A 23,445-nucleotide genomic window follows, 5' to 3' on the forward strand; every position below is an offset into this window, starting at 1 on the left:
TTGATATGTGACCCTTGCATTTGATGTCTTAATTGTACCGAGAAATTATTGTGCTCATCTGTATGCGATGGGTAACTTCAACTGTTGTTGATGAGGACTCAATCCCTTGTTGGCAGGCTGACATGCTCTGTTTTTGATTTAATGCTCATACATGTGTGTGTTTTGTTTTGCTATATGACCTATCTGTGTCTTATTTGTGCCGAGAAACTATGCAGAGTATACTGTGCCCTGCTTTAGTTGGCCATATAGTAGCATACTGTAATGTTTGGTTTTGATACCCGTGTGGAGGTTTGATGTGGTCATTAACTGAATACGTTATATTATGTTATTTTCGTTGAATTCGTGGTTCACCTTATCCAGACGATATGGAACTACAAGACAATAAAGCCAGGCCACATTACATCCATCCATACATCCATCAATCCGTTATCCAAACCGCTTATCCTATTCAGGGTACGGGGATACTGGAGCCTATCCCAGCAGTCACTGGGCGGCAGGCAGGGAGACACCCCAGACAGGCCACCAGTCCATCACAGGGCCGACACACGTGCACACAAACATTCACACCTAGGGACAATTTATTACGCCGATTCACCTGACCTACACTACCGTTCAAAAGTTTGGGATCACATTGAAATGTCCATATTTTTGAAGGAAAAGCACTGTACTTTTCAATGAAGATAACTTTAAACTAGTCTTAACTTTAAAGAAATACACTCTATACATTGCTAATGTGGTAAATGACTATTCTAGCTGCAAATGTCTGGTTTTTTGGTGCAATATCTACATAGGTGTATAGAGGCCCATTTCAAGCAACTATCACTCCAGTGTTCTAATGGTACAATGTGTTTGCTCATTGGCTCAGAAGGCTAATTGATGATTAGAAAACCCTTGTGCAATCATGTTCACACATCTGAAAACAGTTTAGCTTGTTACAGAAGTTACAAAACTGACCTTCCTTTGAGCAGATTGAGTTTCTGGAGCATCACATTTGTGGGGTCAATTAAACGCTCAAAATGGCCAGAAAAAGAGAACTTTCATCTGAAACTCGACAGTCTATTCTTGTTCTTAGAAATGAAGGCAATTCCATGCGAGAAATTGCTAAGAAATTGAAGATTTCCTACACCGGTGTATACTACTCCCTTCAGAGGACAGCACAAACAGGCTCTAACCAGAGTAGAAAAAGAAGTGGGAGGCCGCGTTGCACAACTGAGCAAGAAGATAAGTACATTAGAGTCTCTAGTTTGAGAAACAGACACCTCACAGGTCCCCAACTGACATCTTCATTAAATAGTACCCGCAAAACACCAGTGTCAACATCTACAGTGAAGAGGCGGCTGCGGGATTCTGGGCTTCAGGGCAGAGTGGCAAAGAAAAAGCCATATCTGAGACTGACCAATAAAAGAAAAAGATTAAGATGGGCAAAAGAACACAGACATTGGACAGAGGAAGACTGGAAAAAAGTGTTGTGGACGGATGAATCCAAGTTTGAGGTGTTTGGATCACAAAGAAGAACGTTTGTGAGACGCAGAACAAATGAAAAGATGCTGGAAGAATGCCTGACGCCATCTGTTAAGCATGGTGGAGGTAATGTGATGGTCTGGGGTTGCTTTGGTGCTGGTAAGGTGGGAGATTTGTACAGGGTAAAAGGGATTCTGAATAAGGAAGGCTATCACTCCATTTTGCAACGCCATGCCATACCCAGTGGACAGCGCTTGATTGGAGCCAATTTCATCCTACAACAGGACAATGACCCTAAACACACCTCCAAATTGTGCAAGAACTATTTAGAGCAGAAGCAGGCAGCTGGTATTCTATCGGTAATGGAGTGGCCAGCGCAGTCACCAGATCTGAACCCCATTGAGCTGTTGTGGGAGCAGCTTGACCGTATGGTACGCAAGAAGTGCCCATCCAACCAATCCAACTTGTGGGAGCTGCTTCTGGAAGCGTGGGGTGCAATTTCTCCAGATTACCTCAACAAATTAACAGCTAGAATGCCAAAGGTCTGCAATGCTGTAATTGCTGCAAATGGAGGATTCTTTGACGAAAGCAAAGTTTGATGTAAAAAAAATCTTATTTCAAATACAAATCATTATTTCTAACCTTGTCAATGTCTTGACTCTATTTTCTATTCATTTCACAACATATGGTGGTGAATAAGTGTGACTTTTCATGGAAAACACAAAATTGTTTGGGTGATCCCAAACTTTTGAACGGTAGTGTACATGTCTTTGGACTGTGGGAGGAAACCGGAGCCCCCGGAGGAAACCCACGCAGACACGGGGAGAACATGCAAACTCCACATAGAGGACGACCCGGGATGACCCACCAAGGTGGGTCTACCCGGGGCTCGAACCCAGGAACGTCTTGCTGTGAGGCGACCCCGCTAACCACTGCGCCACCATGCCGCCCCACATTACATGAGTCAAAATAAATTCATTTTGAGTGTTTTCAGCGAACAGATCGCTCATAGTTTGCTTTGTTAAGACTCATTTTTACATGCCTAACAGAGCACATTCCTATCAAGATGGCATCCCCCTTGCAACATACAACATGGGTGGCGTACCTTCACATCCCCTATATATCATACATGAAGACATAAAGCAAGTAGACTTACATGCTTGCAGCTATTGCAACAAGAGTCACAGTCAACCCTTTCTTTGAGGCACGTGCAAGCGCCCCCCCCCCACCCCACGGTAAAAAATGTGAACTCCCTCCAAAGCCATGGTATAGTTTGCACACTGCATAAGATGCCAGTGTCAGTAAGTTTGTCCAGATCTGTAGATGTGGCCTCAAAAACACACCAATCAGTACAGTCAAGGCAGGCCTGGAGCTCCAGTTTTGACTCATTGATCCATTTATTTTATTCATATTTTCTTCACTTTCATGTTTTTTTACTATACTTTTATTTCTTTCATTTCTTCACCTGGTTGTTTCTTTTCATGTAGTAATTTCACCAAATATCTAGCTTCTTTTACATCTCGTCTTAAAACATTTCTTTTTATGAGAGCTTTTACAAATGTTTTGATATTCGTTTTTATTTATTTATACTGTTTTTATTTTTACTGTTGGGCTTACTCTTATTTTTGCCTTGTCTTGTTTTATTTCTTTGTAAAACACTTTGTAACATTGTTTTAGAAAAGTGCTATATAAATAAAGTTACTATCATTATTTAGTTAAATTACTATTTGTGTATTTGTGCATCTGTGTTTTGATGTATGGACTGAAGCAATCACTACAGCTCAACTCAATGCACCCTGTGATTATAAGACCTAGTTAAATAAGTGACACTTAAAGGTCTCACTCCCTTTTAGTTAAATTATGATCTCTTAGGTTGAAACACCTCAACACAATACAGTGCTATGGAGTCAAGTCTTACCGCAAGACAAGTACAGCACATTATCAGAGTTTTGTTACTATTGGAGAATTAAGTTAAGCCTTGCTCATTGGTCACATTGACCTGCTGTGGGAATCAGTCGGGTTTCCCTCTCATCAGCAAAAACAAGACAGTCCAATCATAGCTTTGAATAGTGATCCAAGATGCACACAACAGAATTGTATGGGGAGAGGAGAGAAGAAGAAGGGACGGGAAGAGAGGCTGAAGGAGAAGGGGGTAGAGGAAAGGTCTGGGAGAAAACAGAACTGAAAGACGTTTGTAACACAGAGACAGGTACATAATATTCCAGGATCACTGATCTCCAAAGAATACTATGTATAGCGCTCGCTCGCTCTCTCTCTCTCTCTCTCTCTCTCTCTCTCTCTCTCTCTCTCTCTCTCTCTCTCTCTCTCTCTCTCTCTCTCTCTCTCTCTCTCTCTCTCTCTCTCTCTCTCTCTCTTAGTCTCTTTCTGCTTCAGGCTATCTCACAAAAACTATGCAATAGCTAACTGCTATCAAGGGAATGTTGAGATGCAATTTGAAAACAAACAAAAAAATAAAAAAGCTGTTTCCCATTGATTGGTTTAAGCAAAGGATATAGGCTTCTTGAAAATGCGTCTTCTGGAAAAATGAAACTCTTTGAAAAGTCGTGCAAGAGGAGGGCAAGTGTTTTTCTTTTTCTTTTTTGTTTTTTTTTCTCATGTCAGCTTGCATACAACCCAAAAACAAGAGCAAAGGGATGCACTTTACAATATGTTAATGCTGCAGCTAATGGCCATAGAGACCATGGTCTCAAGGAGCATCGGCTCAAAATATACTCTGTGTGTGTATGTGAATACAAATAACTCCAGTTTTGGTTGTTTTTCAGCACAACTAATTTCTCCATCAGTTCAGCTGTTAATCACCTTCTGTGAGGGTTGTAAACCATGCCTGCAAAGGAGAAGAGATGCTCAACTGGTGCCGATGATGGCAAAGTGGTGTTGAATCTCACAAAGAGTAGCTTGATCAGTGGATAGGAATCCAGTGAGGAGAGGTCCTTTCTGAGGTCCTTCAGAAAGTGAAGGGTCTCCAACTCTGCTTTGCTGTGACTGGGCAACATCTCTCTGCCCAACTGGCTCTCAGTTCGTGTTGTTGGGATTGGAAACAGTAGAGGCAAACAGGGAAAGAAGGTTATTATTAATTTACATTAAATTCAAAGATTTTCAGTATCACAAAAATATTTAAAAATGTGATGAAACTAGCTACTAATCTATTTTTTAGCTGATGAATATTCATTTCTAATGATTAATTCATGAAATTGCAGTTTAATCTTAAGACACTGAAGTGAGAGTAGTTTACCCATACCCTGGTCAGAGAAGATGAAGAAATTGTCTTGATTCTTGCCAGCGGTGTTTGATGAGGCAGTCTCACTTTCTGACACAAGCACAAGCTCTTCCACTGAGTGCAGAAAAAGTTGATGTATCCTCTTCTTCACTGCAGCTAATTTGGGGGTCAACCACCTCATCTTGAAAAACGGGTGGGTTGCTGTAGCCAGGATGGCTTCACTGACATCAGTCTTCAGTTGTAAGAAGCTACCGAAACTTTTCTCAAAGCCAGCTATGGTGGCTTGCAAGATATGTGAGCAGTATTGCAGGTTTGAAGCTTGCAGATCATGTAGTTTAGCCTGAACAGCAAAGAGGGTAGGTATGAGCTCACCATAGTAGCATGAGGTCTGACCTTGAAGGTGGTCAATTGCAATGGCAATGGGGTTGAGGACACTGCAGTATTCCTCAAGGAAATCAATGTCTACCTCTTTGAACAGTGGGAGTTACAGGCAGGCATGATTTTAGGAAGCTTCTTCCGAAGAAATGTCAGCTGACTGAAACACTCATAAAGATAATTCCACCTACAAACGCAGGGTGTCTTCAGTTGCTCGTTGGTCAAGTCATTGAGAATTTCCACATATTTTGGTCTGCCAGAAGCATTTCATAGGGCTGAACACTTTGCCATGGATCAATGATTCAGCCTGGAGAGAGTTGAATTATCTTTAATTGCTCTTTTGGCATTAGTGGTTTAAACAAAACTCAGTGTGTGAGTGGAACACCTGACATGAGGCGGTAAAATGATGGCACACTCTGACACTTCTTCTCCCTCTGTATCTGTTATTGCAAATGAAAGATCGTGTTCCCGCTCATCTATCTCATCCTGTTCCTCTGAAATGACTGTGATATTGAACTCTCGAAATGCTTTTGAAAAGTTTGATGCATTGTTAGTTACAGTAACCACAACAGTTTCAGTTGTGAGTCCATATTCTGAATGGATTTCCTCCAGTAGTTCTGCAGTGTGATTGTAGGTATGTGGACTGGGAAAATGTCTGCAAGCAAGAGCAGCTGATTCACGTTCTAGTGTGTCTGTTTGTATGTAATGCACAGTGACTCCCATATAACTTGTTTTTTTATTTGACCTATAGTTTTCAGTTGAATCTGCAGTGGTGCAAACATATTTTATGTACTTAAGTATCTCCTTCAGATTTGCTGTTTTATTATTAAAGTCTTCATCAATTCTTCTTCCAAGTGTCCTCCTAGCCATAACTTTAGCACCTTGGCAAAATCCCTGTACCAACTCTATGAATTCTTTATGTCAACAGTGGCTAACGAGGACATGCCTTTAGTGAGAAAGGCTGTGACAAGAGAGTCAGTTTTATTTTGTGTCAGTGGACCACGTTCAGAGAGAGTAGTTTGTGTGTATGAGGTCCTGGTTTTTTGCTTTTCCCATTGGCAAATTCCTTTTTGTGGTCTTCAAATTCCTTAATTTTGTCAGGGTGCCTTCGTTTCAAGTGGGTTTTAAAATTTGATGTCGCTGCAAGAGAGCCACATATTGTAACCTTTTTGTTAGTGCACAGCTGACACTCAGCCTCTATCTTTCCGTTTGGAAACTGCTTCACTATTTGGAAGTATTCCCCATCCAGCATTGCAAATTTGAGCATTGGTGTGGCTTCTGCAGATGTGGCAGATGATGGGCCAGCCTGGTCAGGCTCTAATGGCTCATTGCCACTCACCCTCTGAGAGGACTGACTTCTGCCTCAAGAAAAAATGTATAAAGATACCATTAAATTGATTAGGCCTACCATTTGTAACTTAAAACCAACAGCATTCAAAAACCACTAACAACTCTCATAATACAAACATAAAATACAGTCATTTATGTGTTACTTAAACATTATTCAGGAATGGAGTCAATGCACTTTGAATTGTATTAACTCTCTATAATCCATATTGTAAAACGTTTTGTACAAAAAGATGAAGAACATTTAGCTTTAAAGATCAGAATAAAAGATTTTTAACTGATACATGCTTTGCTATGTTTTTTTTAACCTAAATATTAACCTGACCTTCCCCTGGCATAGCAAACACTGTAAAATGTTGTACTTATCCTCAAGAGGACTGCACAAGCTATTTCCCTGACAACTATTAAGAATGGCCATTATCCATCCATCCATTGTCTTAACCACTTATCCTGCTCTCAGGGGCGCAGGAATGCTGGAGCCTATTCTTGCAGTCATTGGGCGGCAGGTGGGGAGACACCCTGGACAGGCTGCCAGGCCATCACAGGGCCCACACACACACACACACACACACACACACACACACACACACACACACACACACACACACACACATTAGCGCAGTCGCCTCACAGCAAGAAGGTCCTGGGTTCGAGCCCCGGGGTAATCCAACCTTGAGGGTCGTTCCGGGTCGTCCTCTGTGTGGAGTTTGCATGTTCTCCCTGTGTGTGTGTGTGTGTGTGTGTGTGTGTGTGTGTGTGTGTGTGTGTGTGTGTGTGTGTGTGTGTGTGTGTGTGTGTGTGTGTGTGTGTGTGTGTGTCGGCCCTGTGTGATGGTCTGGTGGCCTGTCCAGGGTGTCTCCCCGCCTGCCACCCAATGACTGCTGAGATAGGCTCCAGCATCCCCGCGAACCTGAGAGCAGGATAAGCGATTCGGATAATGGATGGATGGATGATTAGGCTAATTGTACAGTTTTTTTTTTCCTACAGTTTAAACCTAGGGATAAAAGTTTCTTATTTGGGAATAAAATGACATATTCAATAATGCATTTTAAGTATTTCAAATACACAATTACAAACTATTAACGTATTTTGTTAAAAATTGCATTTTTTTTCCATCCAGCAAAATACAAATTACAAAATACTCAAAAGTAATTAAATATATATTTTATATACATTTAATTGAAAAACTGCCCATCTCTGCCACTAGCTGTTTCCATTTCAATAGTTAAGGGAATTTTACTACAGTTGCAGAAATTAAAATTCACATTAGGTGTGTAGTTCTTCATGTCATATGTCCATACTTCAACACCCAACAGAAAGATGGGCAAGTTGCATTTTTTTTATTTGAAAAATTAATTTCAATCTTCCATTTAGCACATAGTCTTTATTGAAAAAAAAAGCAAAAACCACTTCAAGCAGGCATAAACTTTTTTTGCGATGTTGAGGAAGTTTTACTGAAATTTGTCATTTACATCCAGCTTTTCTAATGTGATGCTTCTTAATGAGCTCAAAATGCTTTGTCAGAAACATGGCTTCTAAATCACTCTTGGTGGACAGATGAGACTCCCTGTATATAAGCCATTTCACCCGGATGACACCACTTTAACCATTTCCGACCTAATCATTTTTAACCTTAACCCTCACCTTAACCTTAACGTTAACCCTAATCTTTACCTAACCTTAATCATTATATTAATGTAATGTTAAATCCCCGGGGCGAGATGTCGCACAAATAGGGGGTCCCGTGGAAAAAGAGGCATTTTTGTTTATTCAATAACAATAAGCAAATGTTCAATCTTGGTAACAAATGCCAACTATATTTTGAATAACTGCAGACACCACTTCAAACCTTCAATGCTCGTGATCAACTTCCTTCATGGCCCTCCTTTACAACACTGCCCCTACAGTATTCTTCTTCTTCTTCTTCTTTCAGCTTGTTTCCCTGTTTCCTGATTCTCAGGGGTCGCCACAGCGGATTGTACAACTCTCATCGGTACCCTGTGAAGGTACAGCACCAATGGCGGCCATTGTTTACATATACATACATAGTACATACATACAAACATATATATATCAGTTTGATATTTGAGACACACAAACAAGATAAAACAAAACAAAAATTAACAGACAAAAAACAAAAAGGAAAAAAAAAGGGGGGGGAAAGCTGCCAGACATATATAGGTACTTGATTCACAGCCGTTTTCAAGAAATTACACAGTTATTACAAGAGTACAGATAAAAGGTAAACATTACCGGGTTGCATCACTACAGTCTGTAATTAAAAAAGACATTTTTCTTTGAGATAGTCAATGAATGGACCCCATATGCTCAGGATTCTATTGGGTGCTTTAGATTTATGGAAGCATATTCTCTCCATCTGTATGATTATGACCATTTAATTGAGCCATTTCTGAAAGCAGGGGGGTGTAGGTGATTTCCAATCTGTTAGGATCATTTTCTTGGCAGCTATCATGCCAACCATCAATGCCGGTTGTTCCTCAGGTGTATTGCTTAAAGCAGTCTCTGAGCATCCAAAGAGGGCCAGTTCTGGATCAGGAGAAATGTCCCTTTCATAGACTCTGGACAACCACTGGAATATTTCACACCAAAATTTGTGTAAGTGAGGACAGAGCCAGAAAGGATGCATGAGAGAACCTTCTTCAACTTTGTATCTATCACACAATGGAGAAATAGATGGGTAAATTTTGTTTAGTTTGGTCTGGGTCTGGTTGAGTCTATGAATGACTTTAAATTGGATCAGTGTATAGCTGACATTGGTTGAGCAAGTTTGGATTCTACTCAAACCTTTATTCCAAATGTTGTCAGACACTCCAAGATTCGGCTCAGTGGACCAGGCTTCCTTCAGATGGTTAGTAGATACAGAGGTGGTAAACAAACACACAAAGTGAGATATCAGAAGTTTGGAGTCCGGAGGAAGCTGCAGGAGGTCATAGAATGAGCAACTCTCTGGCCTGTTTTCAAAAGTTGGAATTTTGTCTTTGACATGATGCTTAAATTGGAGATAATGAAAGAAGTACGAGTTAGGGATGTTGAATTTTGTTTTCATCTGATTAAATAACACAAACTTTTTATCTATATATAAATATCCAAGGGTCGCAATACCTCTGTCCCTCCAGACAGCAAACGCCCCATCCATCTGAGCTGGCAAAAGGGAATGGTTATTACATATAGGAGTGTATATTGAGACATTAGGCAGTTTGTTAACATTTCTGATCTGATTCAGAATCCTAAGAGAGTTTCTTAGAATAAAATTATTACCAATCAATTTATCAGGGGATTCTGTTTGGAAAAAAGAGTACAAAGGGAAGAGTTGTTTTTTTGTACTGCTGTAGTTTCAAAGCTTAGCCACAAGGGGAGTTGTCTCCCTTCTGAGATGCCTTATCTGGGAATCCCCATTGCCAGCAAATCAAAGCCCTTGTGCAATAATAGTTCCTAAATACAGGAAGGCCTAAGCCTCCCTCATTTATTGGCTTTTGCAGATGTGCTTTAGCTATGCAATGAGCTTTATATCCTAAAACAAATGGAAAGAAAAGATAATGGAGCCCAGTTTCTTAAAAAATGATGACACCAGAAAGATTGGCAGATTCTGAAGTAAGTACAAAAAAGTGGGGAGAGACACCATCTTAATTGCGCTGATATGCCCCACCATAGACAATGGCAGAATCCTCCACTTCTCTGTATTCAGTTTAAGCTTTGTGAGCATATCGGCATAATTGAGTTTAAATAAGAGTTTGGTATTCCGTGGTATGATGAGCCCTAGATATTTCTCATGATCGTACTTTAGTTTAAATGGTAGAGCATTAAGGAAATCTGAATCTATACTGTCTGGTAGTGGCATGAACTCACTCTTACCCCATTTAATTGTGTAAACAGGGAGTTTGCCAAACGATTTAACAAAATCTAACAAGGGACGAACAGAGGTTTCTGGGTCGGTGAGACATATCAATGTATCATCAGCATAAAGGCTCACATGGCTTTCCATGTTTCCTATCTGAATATCTCTGATACCGGAATGATTCCTAATTCCTATTGCAAGGGGCTCAAGGGCTATGTCAAAAAGTAAGGGAGATATAGGATCCCCCTATCTGACCCCATTCTGTAAGTCAAAAAGCTCAGATATGTCACTATTGGTGAGGATAGAGGGTGATGGGCAAAGATACAGCATTTTGACCCTTGCAATAAAGGAATCCCCAAACCCAAATCTTTGAAGTGTTTCAAACATATAGGGCCACTCTATCTGATCAAATGCCTTTTCAGCATCGAGGGACAAGATGGCCGCTCCAGAGTCCCCGAATTGGTTGGTATATAAATTGTTCAGAAGCCTACATACACTGCAAAATAAGAATCTACCTGGGATAAACCCTGTTTGGTCAGGGTGTATAATTGACGAATTATGCCTCCCCTATCTGGTAGCTAGTATTTTTGTAACCAACTTTTGATCAAAGTTGCGGAGCGCGATGGGTCTGTAACTTTCGGGGTCTGTTTCCTCCTTACCTTTTTTAAACAAAATACATATATTTGCCTTGTATAGGGATTTATTCAATCTGTTATTTTTAATGGAGTCGCTAATCAGCCAGACTAAAAGTGGGGCAAATGTCTTATGAAATACCTTGTAAATTCACAACCAAACCCATCTGGGCCTGACGCTTTACCAGAGGGAAACGTTTTAATTGTCTCTATTAATTCGCTCTCTGAAAAATGTGAATCTAATTCTAACATAGCTGACTTACCCAATTTTGGCAAATTAAGAGAGTCGAAGAAGCTGGCGATGTCTGCACTAGTAGCCTGAGACTTAGCGGTGTATAATTCTGAATAAAATTCCTTAAATCGGTTGTTTATTTCTCTATGGCTAATTAACAAATTATCTGTTTTGGATTTAATTTTGAGAATTGCACGGCTTGCCTGTGTCCCTTTAATTGTCTGGCCAACAGCCTCTCCGGTTTGTCGCACAACTCGAAATGTCTCTGTCTGAGCTTGAGTAAGTGTTTGCTAATGTTTCCGCTGAGAATACAGTTCCACTCATATTTTAACTTCAATATCTAGGACTGTTCAAGAGTTGAGAGTATATTTTCAATCTCCACCAACCGATGGCGCTGTTCCCTTTTTCGTTTTTCTTTTGGAGGCTTTAAATGAAATTATATAATCCCTCATTACTACTTTGAGGGTCTTCCAGAGTATGGAATCTGACACCTCCCCAGTATCATTAGTCTCAAGGAACTCCTTGAACCGTGCTGCCATATATTTAATAAACCCTTGGTCTGTGAGCAACCATGGGTTAAAGCGCCAGTAATAACTTTGTTTGGGCAAATCAAGCTTCAGTTTTAGTGATACTGGACTATGATCTGATATTAATACATTGTGATATTTAGTATGATCAATGTTAGATACTAATTTTGCATCCACTAGAAAATAATCAATTCTCGTATATGACTTATGGACGTGAGAGAAAAACGAGTAGTCTCTGTCTGTTGGGTGTTGTAGTCTCCAGATGTCAACCACATTTCTTTATTTAATTAGGTTATTTAATGTTTGGACAGATGTAATGGCAGGTGGGATGTGGGAGGAGAGCCTATCAAGATATGGATCAACGTAACAGTTAAAATCGCCTCCCATTAACAGATTGGTGGTGCTGAGATCTGGAATCTGGAATTATATCAAACACTTTACGGAAAAAGTTTGGATCATCAATATTTGGGCCGTATATTATATTTGACCATCACTTGGGTGCAACCTGTGGCGGATCCCATCGTCTTCACTCTTGTGTTGCCATGGAATGAGATCCTCCCAGGCCAAGCAGTGTGGACCAGCGTCGCGACCTGATCACCACTTTAATGAAGGCTTTACCGAATGGCTCCGAGAGTTTTTCAAGGAATTTTTCAAGTATATTCAATAATGTGACAGAGAGTGAATGTATAGTTCCAGTAATCATAATATACGTGCCATCTGGATCTGTGACCATAGAAACAAGCTGAAATTGAATATTCTTGCGAAAAGGAATGGCAACACCCCTAGCTGTTAATGTAAAAGGTAATTGATAAACTTGAGAAATCCAGTTAGCTCTCAGTCGCCTCTGCTCTTTAGCTTTAATATGAGTTTCTTGTAGAAACATTATGTCAGCTTTGAAGGATATTAAATGTGCAGACACTTTACCCCGCTTGACAGTGTGACCAAGCCCCCATACACTCCATGAAACCGGCGTTATATTCAAGTATGTTTCTCTCATCTGCCATAGGCCCTTTTCACATGACGTCAGAGAACTTCCGTTCTGACTCCTTGCAGGGTATGCTAACTTCCGGACGGACTATGGAGTTTACACAGTCGCTCACAAACCTGCCTGAAATACGGCTAGATGATGTACCACGGATTGCCGAAACATTTGCATTAACCAAATGGTCCAAACTCGACAAAGGCTACAAATTCTTCATCGAACGGCACCTGTTTGATTATGCTAAATAACTTATGTTAAAGGCAATAACTTTAAATCATAGTCAGAAAAAAAACGAGATCTTGAGAGAGAGAGAGAGAGAGAGAGAGAGAGAGAGAGAGAGAGAGAGAGAGAGAGAGAGAGAGAGAGAGAGAGAGAGAGAGAGAGAGATCTTGAATCCAACTAAATAACTTATGGAAAGATTGCACCATGTTAACCAATCTGAAACTTAATATACTACAAACAGTCATATGGCCAGTCATGACATACGGAAGTGAAGGATAGACTTTGCCTAAAATAGATGAAAAGAAAATCAGTGGTGCCGAAATTTGGTTTGCTGAGAATAGGTTGGATAGAAAAACAAACAAATGAAAGTGTGCTGCAGCAACTTGGAACAAATATGATCCTTCTGTCGACCATTCAGAGACGAAAACCAAACTATTTCAGCCATGCTATGTGTCATAAGACCTGCAGTATTATGATAGATAGATAGATAGATAGATAGATAGATAGATAGATAGATAGATAGATAGATAGATAGATAGATAGATAGATAGATAGATAGATAGATAGATAGATAGATAGATAGATAGATAGATAGATAGATAGATAGATAGATAGATAGATAGATAGATAGATAGATAGATAGGTAGGTAGGTAGGTAGGTAGGTAGATGGATGGATGGATGGGTCGGCGGATGGACGGACGGACAGTCAGAAAAAAATTACTTTAAAGAAAGACAGACAGAATCATAGTCATAATCATATGACTATGATTAGCTAGTCTTAATGTTACCTTTGGAAATGACTTCAGGCTGAGCATTCCTGCATTTTCAGAAGTCGTCTCTACATCCATGAGTCATCTACGGCGCAAACGGAAGTGAAGATAACCTGCTTCGCGGAAAGGCAGAAGTTAATCGACATCATTGTGAAAAGGGCCTATTACAGTCGTGAATGAGAACGAGCAGAAATCAAAGAAGACAGTTTCCTCCTGCTGTTGCCTGCTATAGCGCCCCCTAGCTGCAACGCTTGAGACTGCCTCTGACACTTGGTCTGAGTTCAGAATGTCAGGTGACACGTTTTAGAACGCAGCCACGCCTGATGTCGACTTTGCGAGAGCTCAAAGCGTCCGTGTTACGTGTAGTATGTTTTGGGCCTTAGTGCTGAGAACAGTTGGTAGTAGATGTGGTTGACAGACACTCTGCCTATGGCTGCAACATCTCAGCATGTCCGAAGAGTGGTTTGGAGATTGCCAGGTCATTCGTTTATTTGACAAATGTGTTTTACTCTCCACAGCTCTTTGTTGCATAAAGACAATCAGCAAAACGTTTTTCACAATGTTGAGCATGTTCAATAAATCTTTGCCATCGTGCCATTGATGTTTGATACTCCATTAATCACAATAGCATATGGATTAAACCCAGCACACGTTTCCCATTTTCTTTTACGAGCACTCCTTATAGTGTTTGTCCCCATGCTGTTATTCTCAGTCAAATCTCGTTTCTGCTCTCTCCTCTACCTCCATTCTCCCTCTTATCACTCTCTTCTCTTCTATCCTCTTTCCCTGGTCTCACTCTCCTCTCTTTCTCTGTAACCCAGTTTCTTACCCCCCCCCCACACACACACTTCACTCTATGTCCCCTCCTCCCCCAATATAAAAAGAGATATCTATCAGGCCGTAAGGCATTCACATCAGACACGTCTATCTGTAGACACACTCTCACATATACACATGTATACATAAACACATTAATGTTGTTGACACATGTCCACACTTTACACACACACACACACACACACACACACACACACACACACACACACACACACACACACACACACACACACACACACACACACACACACACACACACACAGTGAAGGACTTCCCTCCAGAGGGATTTAAAAAGATCTCAGCTAGGAACTAAGAATGTCTATTCAATAGCGCTCCCCTTACAGCCTGTGTATGCTGTTGAAGAAATAATTGCCGTTTGGGTCTTTTCTTCTGCTTTTCTTTTTCCTTCCAAGTTAATTTACCAATAAAAATTAACAAACCACATAATTAACCATGTTGTGAAAAAACAAAAGACAAACAAACAAAAGTCCTCCTTTAAATACTTCAATTGGCAGTTCCCACAATCGAGCCTTCATTTTTTTTTCCCCTTCCTCTCCTGGAGACTATTAGGTTCTGTAGACATGTGGTTTTGCAGTATGTTTAGCTCAGTTTGGTGTAGGCTAATTAAATGGTCCAGCTAATGAGTCATTGTTATCAGTGGAGCCAGTGTCAGTTGGTGGCAAATGTACAATAACAAACACCAGACTGCTGTCGCTCTGCCACAGCCAGAGAGAGAGAGAGACAGAGACAGAGAGACAGACAGACAGAGAGACACAGAAAGAGAGAGAGAGAGACACACACACAGAGAGAAACATAAGAGACACAGAGAGACAGAGAGAGAGACAGAGACAGAGAGACAGATAGAGAGAGACACAGAGAGACACAGAGACAGAGACAGAGAGAGGGTATGTGAGAGTGTAAGTCACTGAGAAAGTACTCATCTTTTTTAGATTAGGGGTTTTTGACCTGACACCAGTTTAAGGGGTCTCAAGAATTGTATATCAAGTCAGAGCTCACTCCCTTTCCCTCTCTCTTTCTGTCTTTCAGCCATTACTCTTCCCATCCATTCCTCCTTCCCTCTTTCTCCCTTCTCTCCTTTCATTTGGTCTTTCCCATGCCATTTCTTGTCTTCACTCTCCTGCCTTCGTTTTCCTTTTTCTTTTTCCTTCCTTCTTTTTCCACTTCTTACCCCCCCCCCCTTTCTTCCTTTCCATCTCCCCCTGTCTGTACTTAAAAGGGGGAAGCCTCCATCCGGTGTACATGTCTCTCCACCATCAAGTCCGGCCAAGAAGCTAAAGGACGTTGACTGCTGATATTTGGCTGTTTGGTGTGTGTGTGTGTGTGTGCGTGTGTGTGTGTGTGTGTGTGTGTGTGTGTGTGTGTGTGTGTGTGTGTGTGTGTGTGCGCGCATCTGTGTGCTTCTAGTTGGATGTTGGGGGAAAAAAACAAAACAAGAAAGCGGTTGTCAGAAAGGGGGCATGCAGTGTTGCAACTGCCTGTGTTCAGAGATGGACAGTATTTTAATCAGAATTATTTGAAACATGCATTTAATTACTTTTGAGTATTTTGTGATTCAAATTTGGTCAGTCTGGAAAAAGTAATAATGATAATGATAATGATTACAATACATATTATTTGTATAGCGCTTTGCAAGGTACTCAAAGATACTTTACATCGGGCAGCACGGTGGCCCAGTGGGTAGCGCTGTTGCCTATCAGCAAGAGGGTCCTGGGTTCGAACCCCGGGGTTATCCAACCTTGGAGGTAAAAAAAAAAAAAGGTGGCACGGTGGCCCAGTGGTTAGTGCTGTCACTTCACAACAAGAGGGTCCTCGGTTCAAACCCCGGGCTTGGCCAACCTTGGGGGTCATCCCGGGGTTTTCTCCGGGTGCTCCGGTCCCCCCCCCCCATCAAAAAGACATGCATGTTAGGGTCAATACTCCTGTCTGTGTCCCTGACCGAGGCATGGCAAGACGAACTGGAGTTGGTCCCCGGGTGCTGCACGGCGGCTGCCCACTGCTCCTAGCTACACAGCCATGATGGCTTAAATGCAGAGCAGAATTTGCCCACGGGGATTACATTAAAGTATATCAAAATCAAAAAAAAAAAGATAAAATAAACATAAAAACGACACACCAACAGCATGTAACACACAATAATCGTACATTAAAAACAATTCTGAAAAGGAGAGTTTTGGTTAGTGATTTGCACGTGGAGAGATCGGTGCAGTCTCTGATGTGATTGGGGAGGGAGTTCCAGAGGAAGGGGTCATATACGGAGAAGGCTCTGTCGCCCCCAGGTCCAGTCCTGTGTGGTGGAGACAGGAGGTTGGCATCGGAGGAGCGAAGGCTGCAAGATGGAGTATGGTAGTGGAGCAGGTCGGTGAGGTCGGAAGGGGCCTGATTATGGGGGGCTTTGTGAGTGAGGAGACGGACTTTGAATTGGGTCCGTTGTGGGACGGGGAGCCAGTGGAAGTCCTGGAGAAGAGAGGTGATGTGGTTGGGGGAGTGGGTGAGCTGGCGAGCAGCAGAGTTCGTGATGTACTGAAGTTTGTTTAGGACTTTGGATGATGAGCCGTAGAGACTGCTGTCTCAGTAGTCAATTCTGGATGTGAAGAAGGCTTGGATCAGAGTCTTGGCAGCAGGGAAGGGGAGGGATGGGCAGAGACGAGCTATGTTTTTTTTGGGGGGGGGTGGAAAAAGGCAGTTCTGGAGCCTCATTTATAAAACTGTGCAGAGGATTCACATCAAAAGGTTGAGTACGGATGAAACATAGAAAGTGCTGAAGCCCAAAAATAGTCTGATTTATAACACAGTGCGTACACACGTCCCATGCCAATGTCCCTTTATAAATCACATGCAACCCAAAATGTGGCACACCTTTGCGAGCTTCATGTCCTACCCTTGTAAAGCCCAGTTGCCTATATATAGTCAGTGAGACACCCCTAATTAATACTCATTTATACTGACGGCATAAAGACGATCATGGCAAATGCAGACAGAAAGGCCAGAAAAATTGAAATTTCACACAGTGTGAAATCAAAGTTCTTGTTGGGGTGGTTGAGACAAGAAAAAAGATCAACCATTGTGTGTCATTATGCATTGTGATTACATGCCATTTTATACCCACCCATTTGATTGTATCTGAAAAGCTACAGGTGTGGGAATTGCGCTGATTGTAAATGACAAACAGTTCTGCGCAAGAATCATGTAACAATAATAATCATAATAATAATAATAATAATAAACTTTATTTGTATAGTACCTTTCAAAACAGTTACAAAGCACTTTACCTCTTTGTCTTTCTGCTGCTCCCGTTAGGGGTCACCACAGCAGATTTTCCATCTCTTTAGGTCCTCTGCATCTTCCTCTGTCAAACCAGCCACCTGCATGTCTTCCCTCACCACATCCATAGACCTCCTCTTTGGCCTTCCTCTTTTCCTCGTCCCTGGCCGCTCCATATTCAGCATCCTTCTCCCAATATACCCAGCATCTCTCCTCTGCACATGAGCAAACCATCTCAATTTCGCCTCTCTTGCTTTGTTCCCAAACCGTCCAACCTGAGCTGTCCGTCTGATATACTCACTCATCTTCCTCACTCCCAACAAAAATCTTTGCATCTTCAACTTTGCCACCTCCCGCTCCACCGCCTGTCTTTTGGTCAGTGCCACCATCTCCAAACCATACAACATAGCTGGTCTCACAACCATCTTGTAAACCTTCCCTTTAAATCTTGCTGGTACCCTTCTGTTGTAAAACACTCCTAACACCCCTCTCCACCCACTGCACCCTCCCTGCACTCTCTTCTTCACCTCTCTTCCGCACTCCCCATTACTTTGTACAGTTGACCCCAAGTACTTAAACTTAGCCACCTTCGCCACCTCTACTCCTTGCGTCCTCACCATTCTGCTTGTTCACGCATATGTATTCTGTCTTACTCCTACTGACTTTCATTCCTCTTCTCTCCAGTGCATACCTCCACCTCTCCCATTTTTGCAAATGATTTCTTCATATATGATAAGTGAGAGGTAGTATTTCGATTTATTTTACACAACAGTATCAATTTTTCACCATTTCTCGCATTTTATCATTCTGCCATCGGAGTCGTACATTCTCATTTCTCCAATATATGTGCGTACATGTTCAGGTATAGCGTCGACTACTACTACTACTTCTACTATTACTACTACTACTACTACTACTTTTGGGTTTATCTTCTACTCAACAGCAATTACACACTTTGACTGTATCTGCTGTTGAAACTGTTGCTGCTATGTTTTGTTCACTGAATGTGAGGTCCCTTGCGAACCAGTCTTTTTTATGCCAAGATGTTATCTTGACCAATAATATTGATGTTGTATTCATTACTGAGTCCTGTGTAAGCCCTGGATACTTTATCCTGCTAACTGAGGCATGTCCGTCTAATTACTCCTGTTTTAATCAACCCAGGCCGTCCGGCCGTGGAGGTGGGATAGCTGTCATTTTTAATAATGATTACAAATGCTCCTCTGTCTCTCTTAATACTTTTTCGTCTTTCGAATCTCTGGGTTTTCTTTTAAATGGCCACCATCCAATACCCTGTATTTTAATCTGTAGACCACCTAAGACTAACACTAATTTTAATCAAGAATTTTCTGAACTTCTTTCTTTTATTATGGGCAAAAACAACACCCCAGAGAACATTCACAGACAACGACAGCATTCTTATCCTCGGTGATTTTAATAAACGTGTTTGCTGCCCTTCCATGTCTTGCTTTATCACTGATTTTGTTAACCTCTTCAATCTTTTAATCTTGAACAATCTCTTAAGGAGCCAACTCACAATAAGGGGCATACTCGTGGTCTGGTGTTGTCTTATAATGTTTCTCTTAATATTGAACTGCTAGATTTTAATGTCTCTGATCTCAAAGCTGTGATTTTTCACACCCAGCTCCCGCTCCCTGCTCACTAGCCGTCTATCTATATCCACGCTCAGTCTTTTAATTCCAGTTTTAGAAAAAAGCTTTAATCGGCTCCGGCTAGTAATACCTTTAACCAGAAGGATCACTCTGTAAATTATTTATTGAATAATTTTAATAATACCTGTTGGACGATCCTTGATGGCACTGCCCCTATTAAAGTTAAATGTGTCAAACATAATGCCCTCCCCTGGCTTAATGACCACACAAGGGATTTAAAGAGGCAGTGCAGGAAAGCCAAGAGAAAATGGAAGAAGGACCAACTCAAGGCATCGCTTAATAGACTGAAAAGTTGGATGCTGGCTTCTCAGAACGCAGTGAAGGAAGTAAGGCATTCCTACTTCTCTAATTTAATTGCTGGTAGCTGCCACAACCCCAGGGTTTTATTCCAGGCTATAAATTCAGTGGTTACCCCCCCCCCTCAGCCAACCTTTGGATGCATCCACTGGAAAATGCAAGGAGTTTCTTCACCACTTTATTAAGAAAATAGATAAAAATAGAAAGAAGAGGGATTGGGTCCCCTGGCACAAACAGAGCAATATAGTGTATACTGTTAAGTACCGGGAAGATTGGGGAAACTAAACAGACACTGGCAAAGAGGATGGCACGACAGGTTGCTGTGTGTGGTGTCCTAAAAGGAAAGAGTTGCACTTGTTAACTTTGAAGGAACTGGAGGTACTGTCACTAGATTTGAGGAGGTTGTTTATTGTGGAAAAGAAAGCCTTGGGGTTGATGGAGCCAGAGTGTATGCGGTGTGAGTAGTGGGTGGACCGGGCTGTGATGCAAGCATCTTTGTATTGTTGAAGGTAGTCTGAGTAGGCTTGGCGATGCACTGTTAAACCAGTTTTCTTGGAGAGTCTTTTGAGCTGGCGTTTATGGGATTTCATTTGATGGAGTTCAGGAGTATACCAAGGAGCTGAGTGTGTGAATGAAATTGTTTTGGTTTTAATGGGGGCCAGTGGATCAAGACAGGAGGAAAATGTGTGATTATAACAGCTGACATGATCAGAGGAACTTATCAGCCAGTTTCGGGAGGGGAGGCAGACATTTTATTGGCAAGAGAGGCAGAAGCAGACGGGGAGATCGAGCTGAGATTTCTGAAGGATATTATGCATTTGACTTTTGGGATGGGGATAGGGATGTCGATGTCCATGGTGATTGCCAGGTGGTCAGAGATATTGAGGTTGAGGTTGGAGAGTTGATGTATTGTGAGACCAGTGGAGCAGACCAAATCCAGGATGTGACCGCGGCTGTGAGTCGGGAAGTTGACATGTTGTGTGAAGTTGAAGCATCGAAGCAGTTCCAGGAATTCTATGGCAGGTTTACAGTCAGCGTCATCAATGTGGGTATTAAAATCACCCAGGAGGAGAACAGAAGGTGAGATGAAACATAGCTGGGTCAGAAAATCAGAGAGGTTAGAGAAAATGGAGGGGTTTGGCTTGCAGGGAGCGGTAGATAGCAACAGTGTCCAAGAGAGTGGGGCCAGAGAGTTTGAAGGCAAGGTGTTTGGAAGGATGAGCAACTGGAATGGAAATGGTGGTTGTTTTAATCTCTATTACTACTACTTTCAGCTGCTCCTGTTAGGGGTCACCACAGCAGATCATTCATTTCCATCTCTTCCTGTCCTCTGCATCTTCCTCTGTCACACCAGCCACCTTCATGTCCTACCTCACCACATCCATAAACCTCCTCTTTGGTCTTCCTCTTTTCCTCTTCCCTGGCAGCTCCATATGCAGCATCCTTCTCCCAATATACCCAGCATCTTTCCTCCACACATGTCCAAGCCATCTCAGTCTTGCCTCTCTTGCTTTGTCTCCAAACCGTCCAACCTGAGCTGCCCCTCTAATATACTCATTCCTAATCCTGTCCTTTTTCGTCACTCCCAATGACAATCTCAGCATCTTCAACTCTGGTTGTTTTAATCTCCTTCCTGTAAAAAGCACCACCACCACCTCCCTGCCCCTCAAGATGAGGTTTATCAATGCATGTGAATCCTGTGGATGTGGTCAGGTTTAGTGAGAAATAGTTCGGGGTTTATGCCAGGTTTCAGTAGAATGTAGAATGTAGTAGAATGATGTTTGGAGAAATTCTAACACCCCAGCTGCGATGCATTTTTTTTTTTTTTGCATTTGAAATGTAAAATACATGTATTTTATTCAGATACATATTTACACCAGGAATTTGTCCATTATTTTGATAAATTTAACTAAGACGTATTTGTATTTTGTAATATGTGAGATTAGGAAGTGTGTTTGCTCATCTCTGCCTGTGCGTATGCCTATGTGTAAGTATGTGTATGCTTGCATGGTTATGTTTGCATATTTATGTGTGTGTGTGTGTGTGTGTGTGTGTGTGTGTGTGTGTGTATGCATGTATATAAGAATCTGTGTATCTGTTCATGCATATGTGTGTGTGTGTGCGTGTGCGTGTGCGTGTGTGTGTGTGTGTGTGTGTGTGAGAGAGAGAGAGAGTGTGTGCGTGTGTGTGTGTGCATGTGTGTGTGTGTGCGCGTGTGTGTGAGAGAGAGAGCGAGAGAGTGTGTGCGTGTGTGTGTGTGTGTGTGTGTGTGTGAGAGAGAGAGAGAGAGAGAGAGAGAGAGAGAGAGAGAGAGAGAGAGAGAGAGAGAGAGAGAGAGAGAGAGTGTGTGTGTGCGTGTGTGTGTGTGTGTGTGCGTGTGTGCGTGTGTGTGTGTGTGTGGCTGATGGCAAGGCAAAGCATTAGGCACTGAGAGGAGAATAGTAAATAGGAAGTAGTGAAGAGAGGACAAGGTGGTGGGGGGTGCAGATAATGAGGGAGAGGAGATACTGGGTGGGAGCTAAGGAAAGGAGAGGACGGGTGTGTAGAAGAGATGGAGTAAGGAGGGTTAAGAGTCGTCTTCTGTATATGCAATGATATTATTGGTGTAGCTGGTCTTGGAAAAGGATCTAGCGTGACTGTACTGTCCAAAGGAGAAATAATGAATTTAGCATACTACTCACGCACATTGCTAGCCTCTATGTGTAATTTCTATTTAAGAGCTGATCTCTATGATTCAGCAACGTGAATAACAATGAGCCATTAAAAAAAAAACATTTGGCCCAAATGACAGTAGAGAGGTCGTGAATATCCCAACATGTTTGCCAACACCTGCCATTTTTGAACAGCCCCATTGTCCGTCAGTTTGTTCTGGTAGCGCTATGATTTGCTGAGAACACAAAGTGTGAGCCGAGTCTGTGTTTCCCTATGCGGCCGTCTGGGGTAATTTATGCATTTATGCAGGTATGTGAATGCACTAATGGGCAACGTTAAAGCAGATTATGGACCTGGGCTAAGGTAAGGGTGGGGGGGTTGGTAGCAGTTGGTGAGCTCGGATGTATGCAAACCCGAGTCAGGGTAATAGTAATACGTCTGAGTGTGTGCATGTTGAATGAATAAATGCCTTTATTTGTCATTGCACAGCTGTACAACGGAATTAAGTGCAACTCCCCAGTGGTACAAACAAGATAAAATAATAAGAAGAAAAATGAATAAATTATATTTAAATAGGCACACATTTGCAGCACAATCAATATACAGATAATGTATGCATAAGTGGAAAAACAAGTGTAATATTTATTACACTAGATGAATAGTGCAAATAGTCAGTCTGTGTGTTGCACTAACCTGAGTCAGCATATTTTATTGCGCATGCCAAAATGGGCAGGTGTTATTGCACAGTTTCAGGATATTATTGCAACCTTAGAATTGGATAACAGAGTTCAGTTCTTTAATGGCACTTGGGTAGAAACTGTTCAAAAGTCTGGAGGTATGGGTCTTGAAAGACCGTGTCGATGGGTTAATGGTCAAGTTGGGATGGGGGGGTGGATCCTACAATACAGGAAATAAAGTGCAGGAAGTAAATGAGCTCAGCTTAGCCTAAAAACGTCAATTGATTAATAATGATGACAATGATGAAGATGAACATAGTAGGTAACAAAGTAGAAACTGTCACTTAGTAAAGGTAAGGTTTAGGGCCAAAGTTGATGGGAAAC

At 41.7% G+C, this 23,445-nt stretch overlaps 1 protein-coding gene across 1 annotated transcript in view; it reads left to right on the forward strand.

Annotated features, from left to right (window-relative positions):
• Positions 1-1,016: 1,016 nt before the first annotated feature.
• The window catches only part of LOC130119766 (uncharacterized), a 62,484-nt gene continuing 40,055 nt past the window's right edge, over positions 1,017-23,445 (forward strand). The window contains exons 1-2 of the mRNA XM_056288367.1: positions 1,017-1,383; positions 1,528-1,799. Of these exons, the coding sequence (XP_056144342.1) occupies positions 1,017-1,383; positions 1,528-1,799 (639 nt within the window). The remainder of the gene's footprint in view (positions 1,384-1,527; positions 1,800-23,445) is intronic.

Source organism: Lampris incognitus, chromosome 10 (assembly GCF_029633865.1).
Source record: "Lampris incognitus isolate fLamInc1 chromosome 10, fLamInc1.hap2, whole genome shotgun sequence".
Classification (NCBI taxonomy): Eukaryota; Metazoa; Chordata; class Actinopteri; order Lampriformes; family Lampridae; genus Lampris; species Lampris incognitus.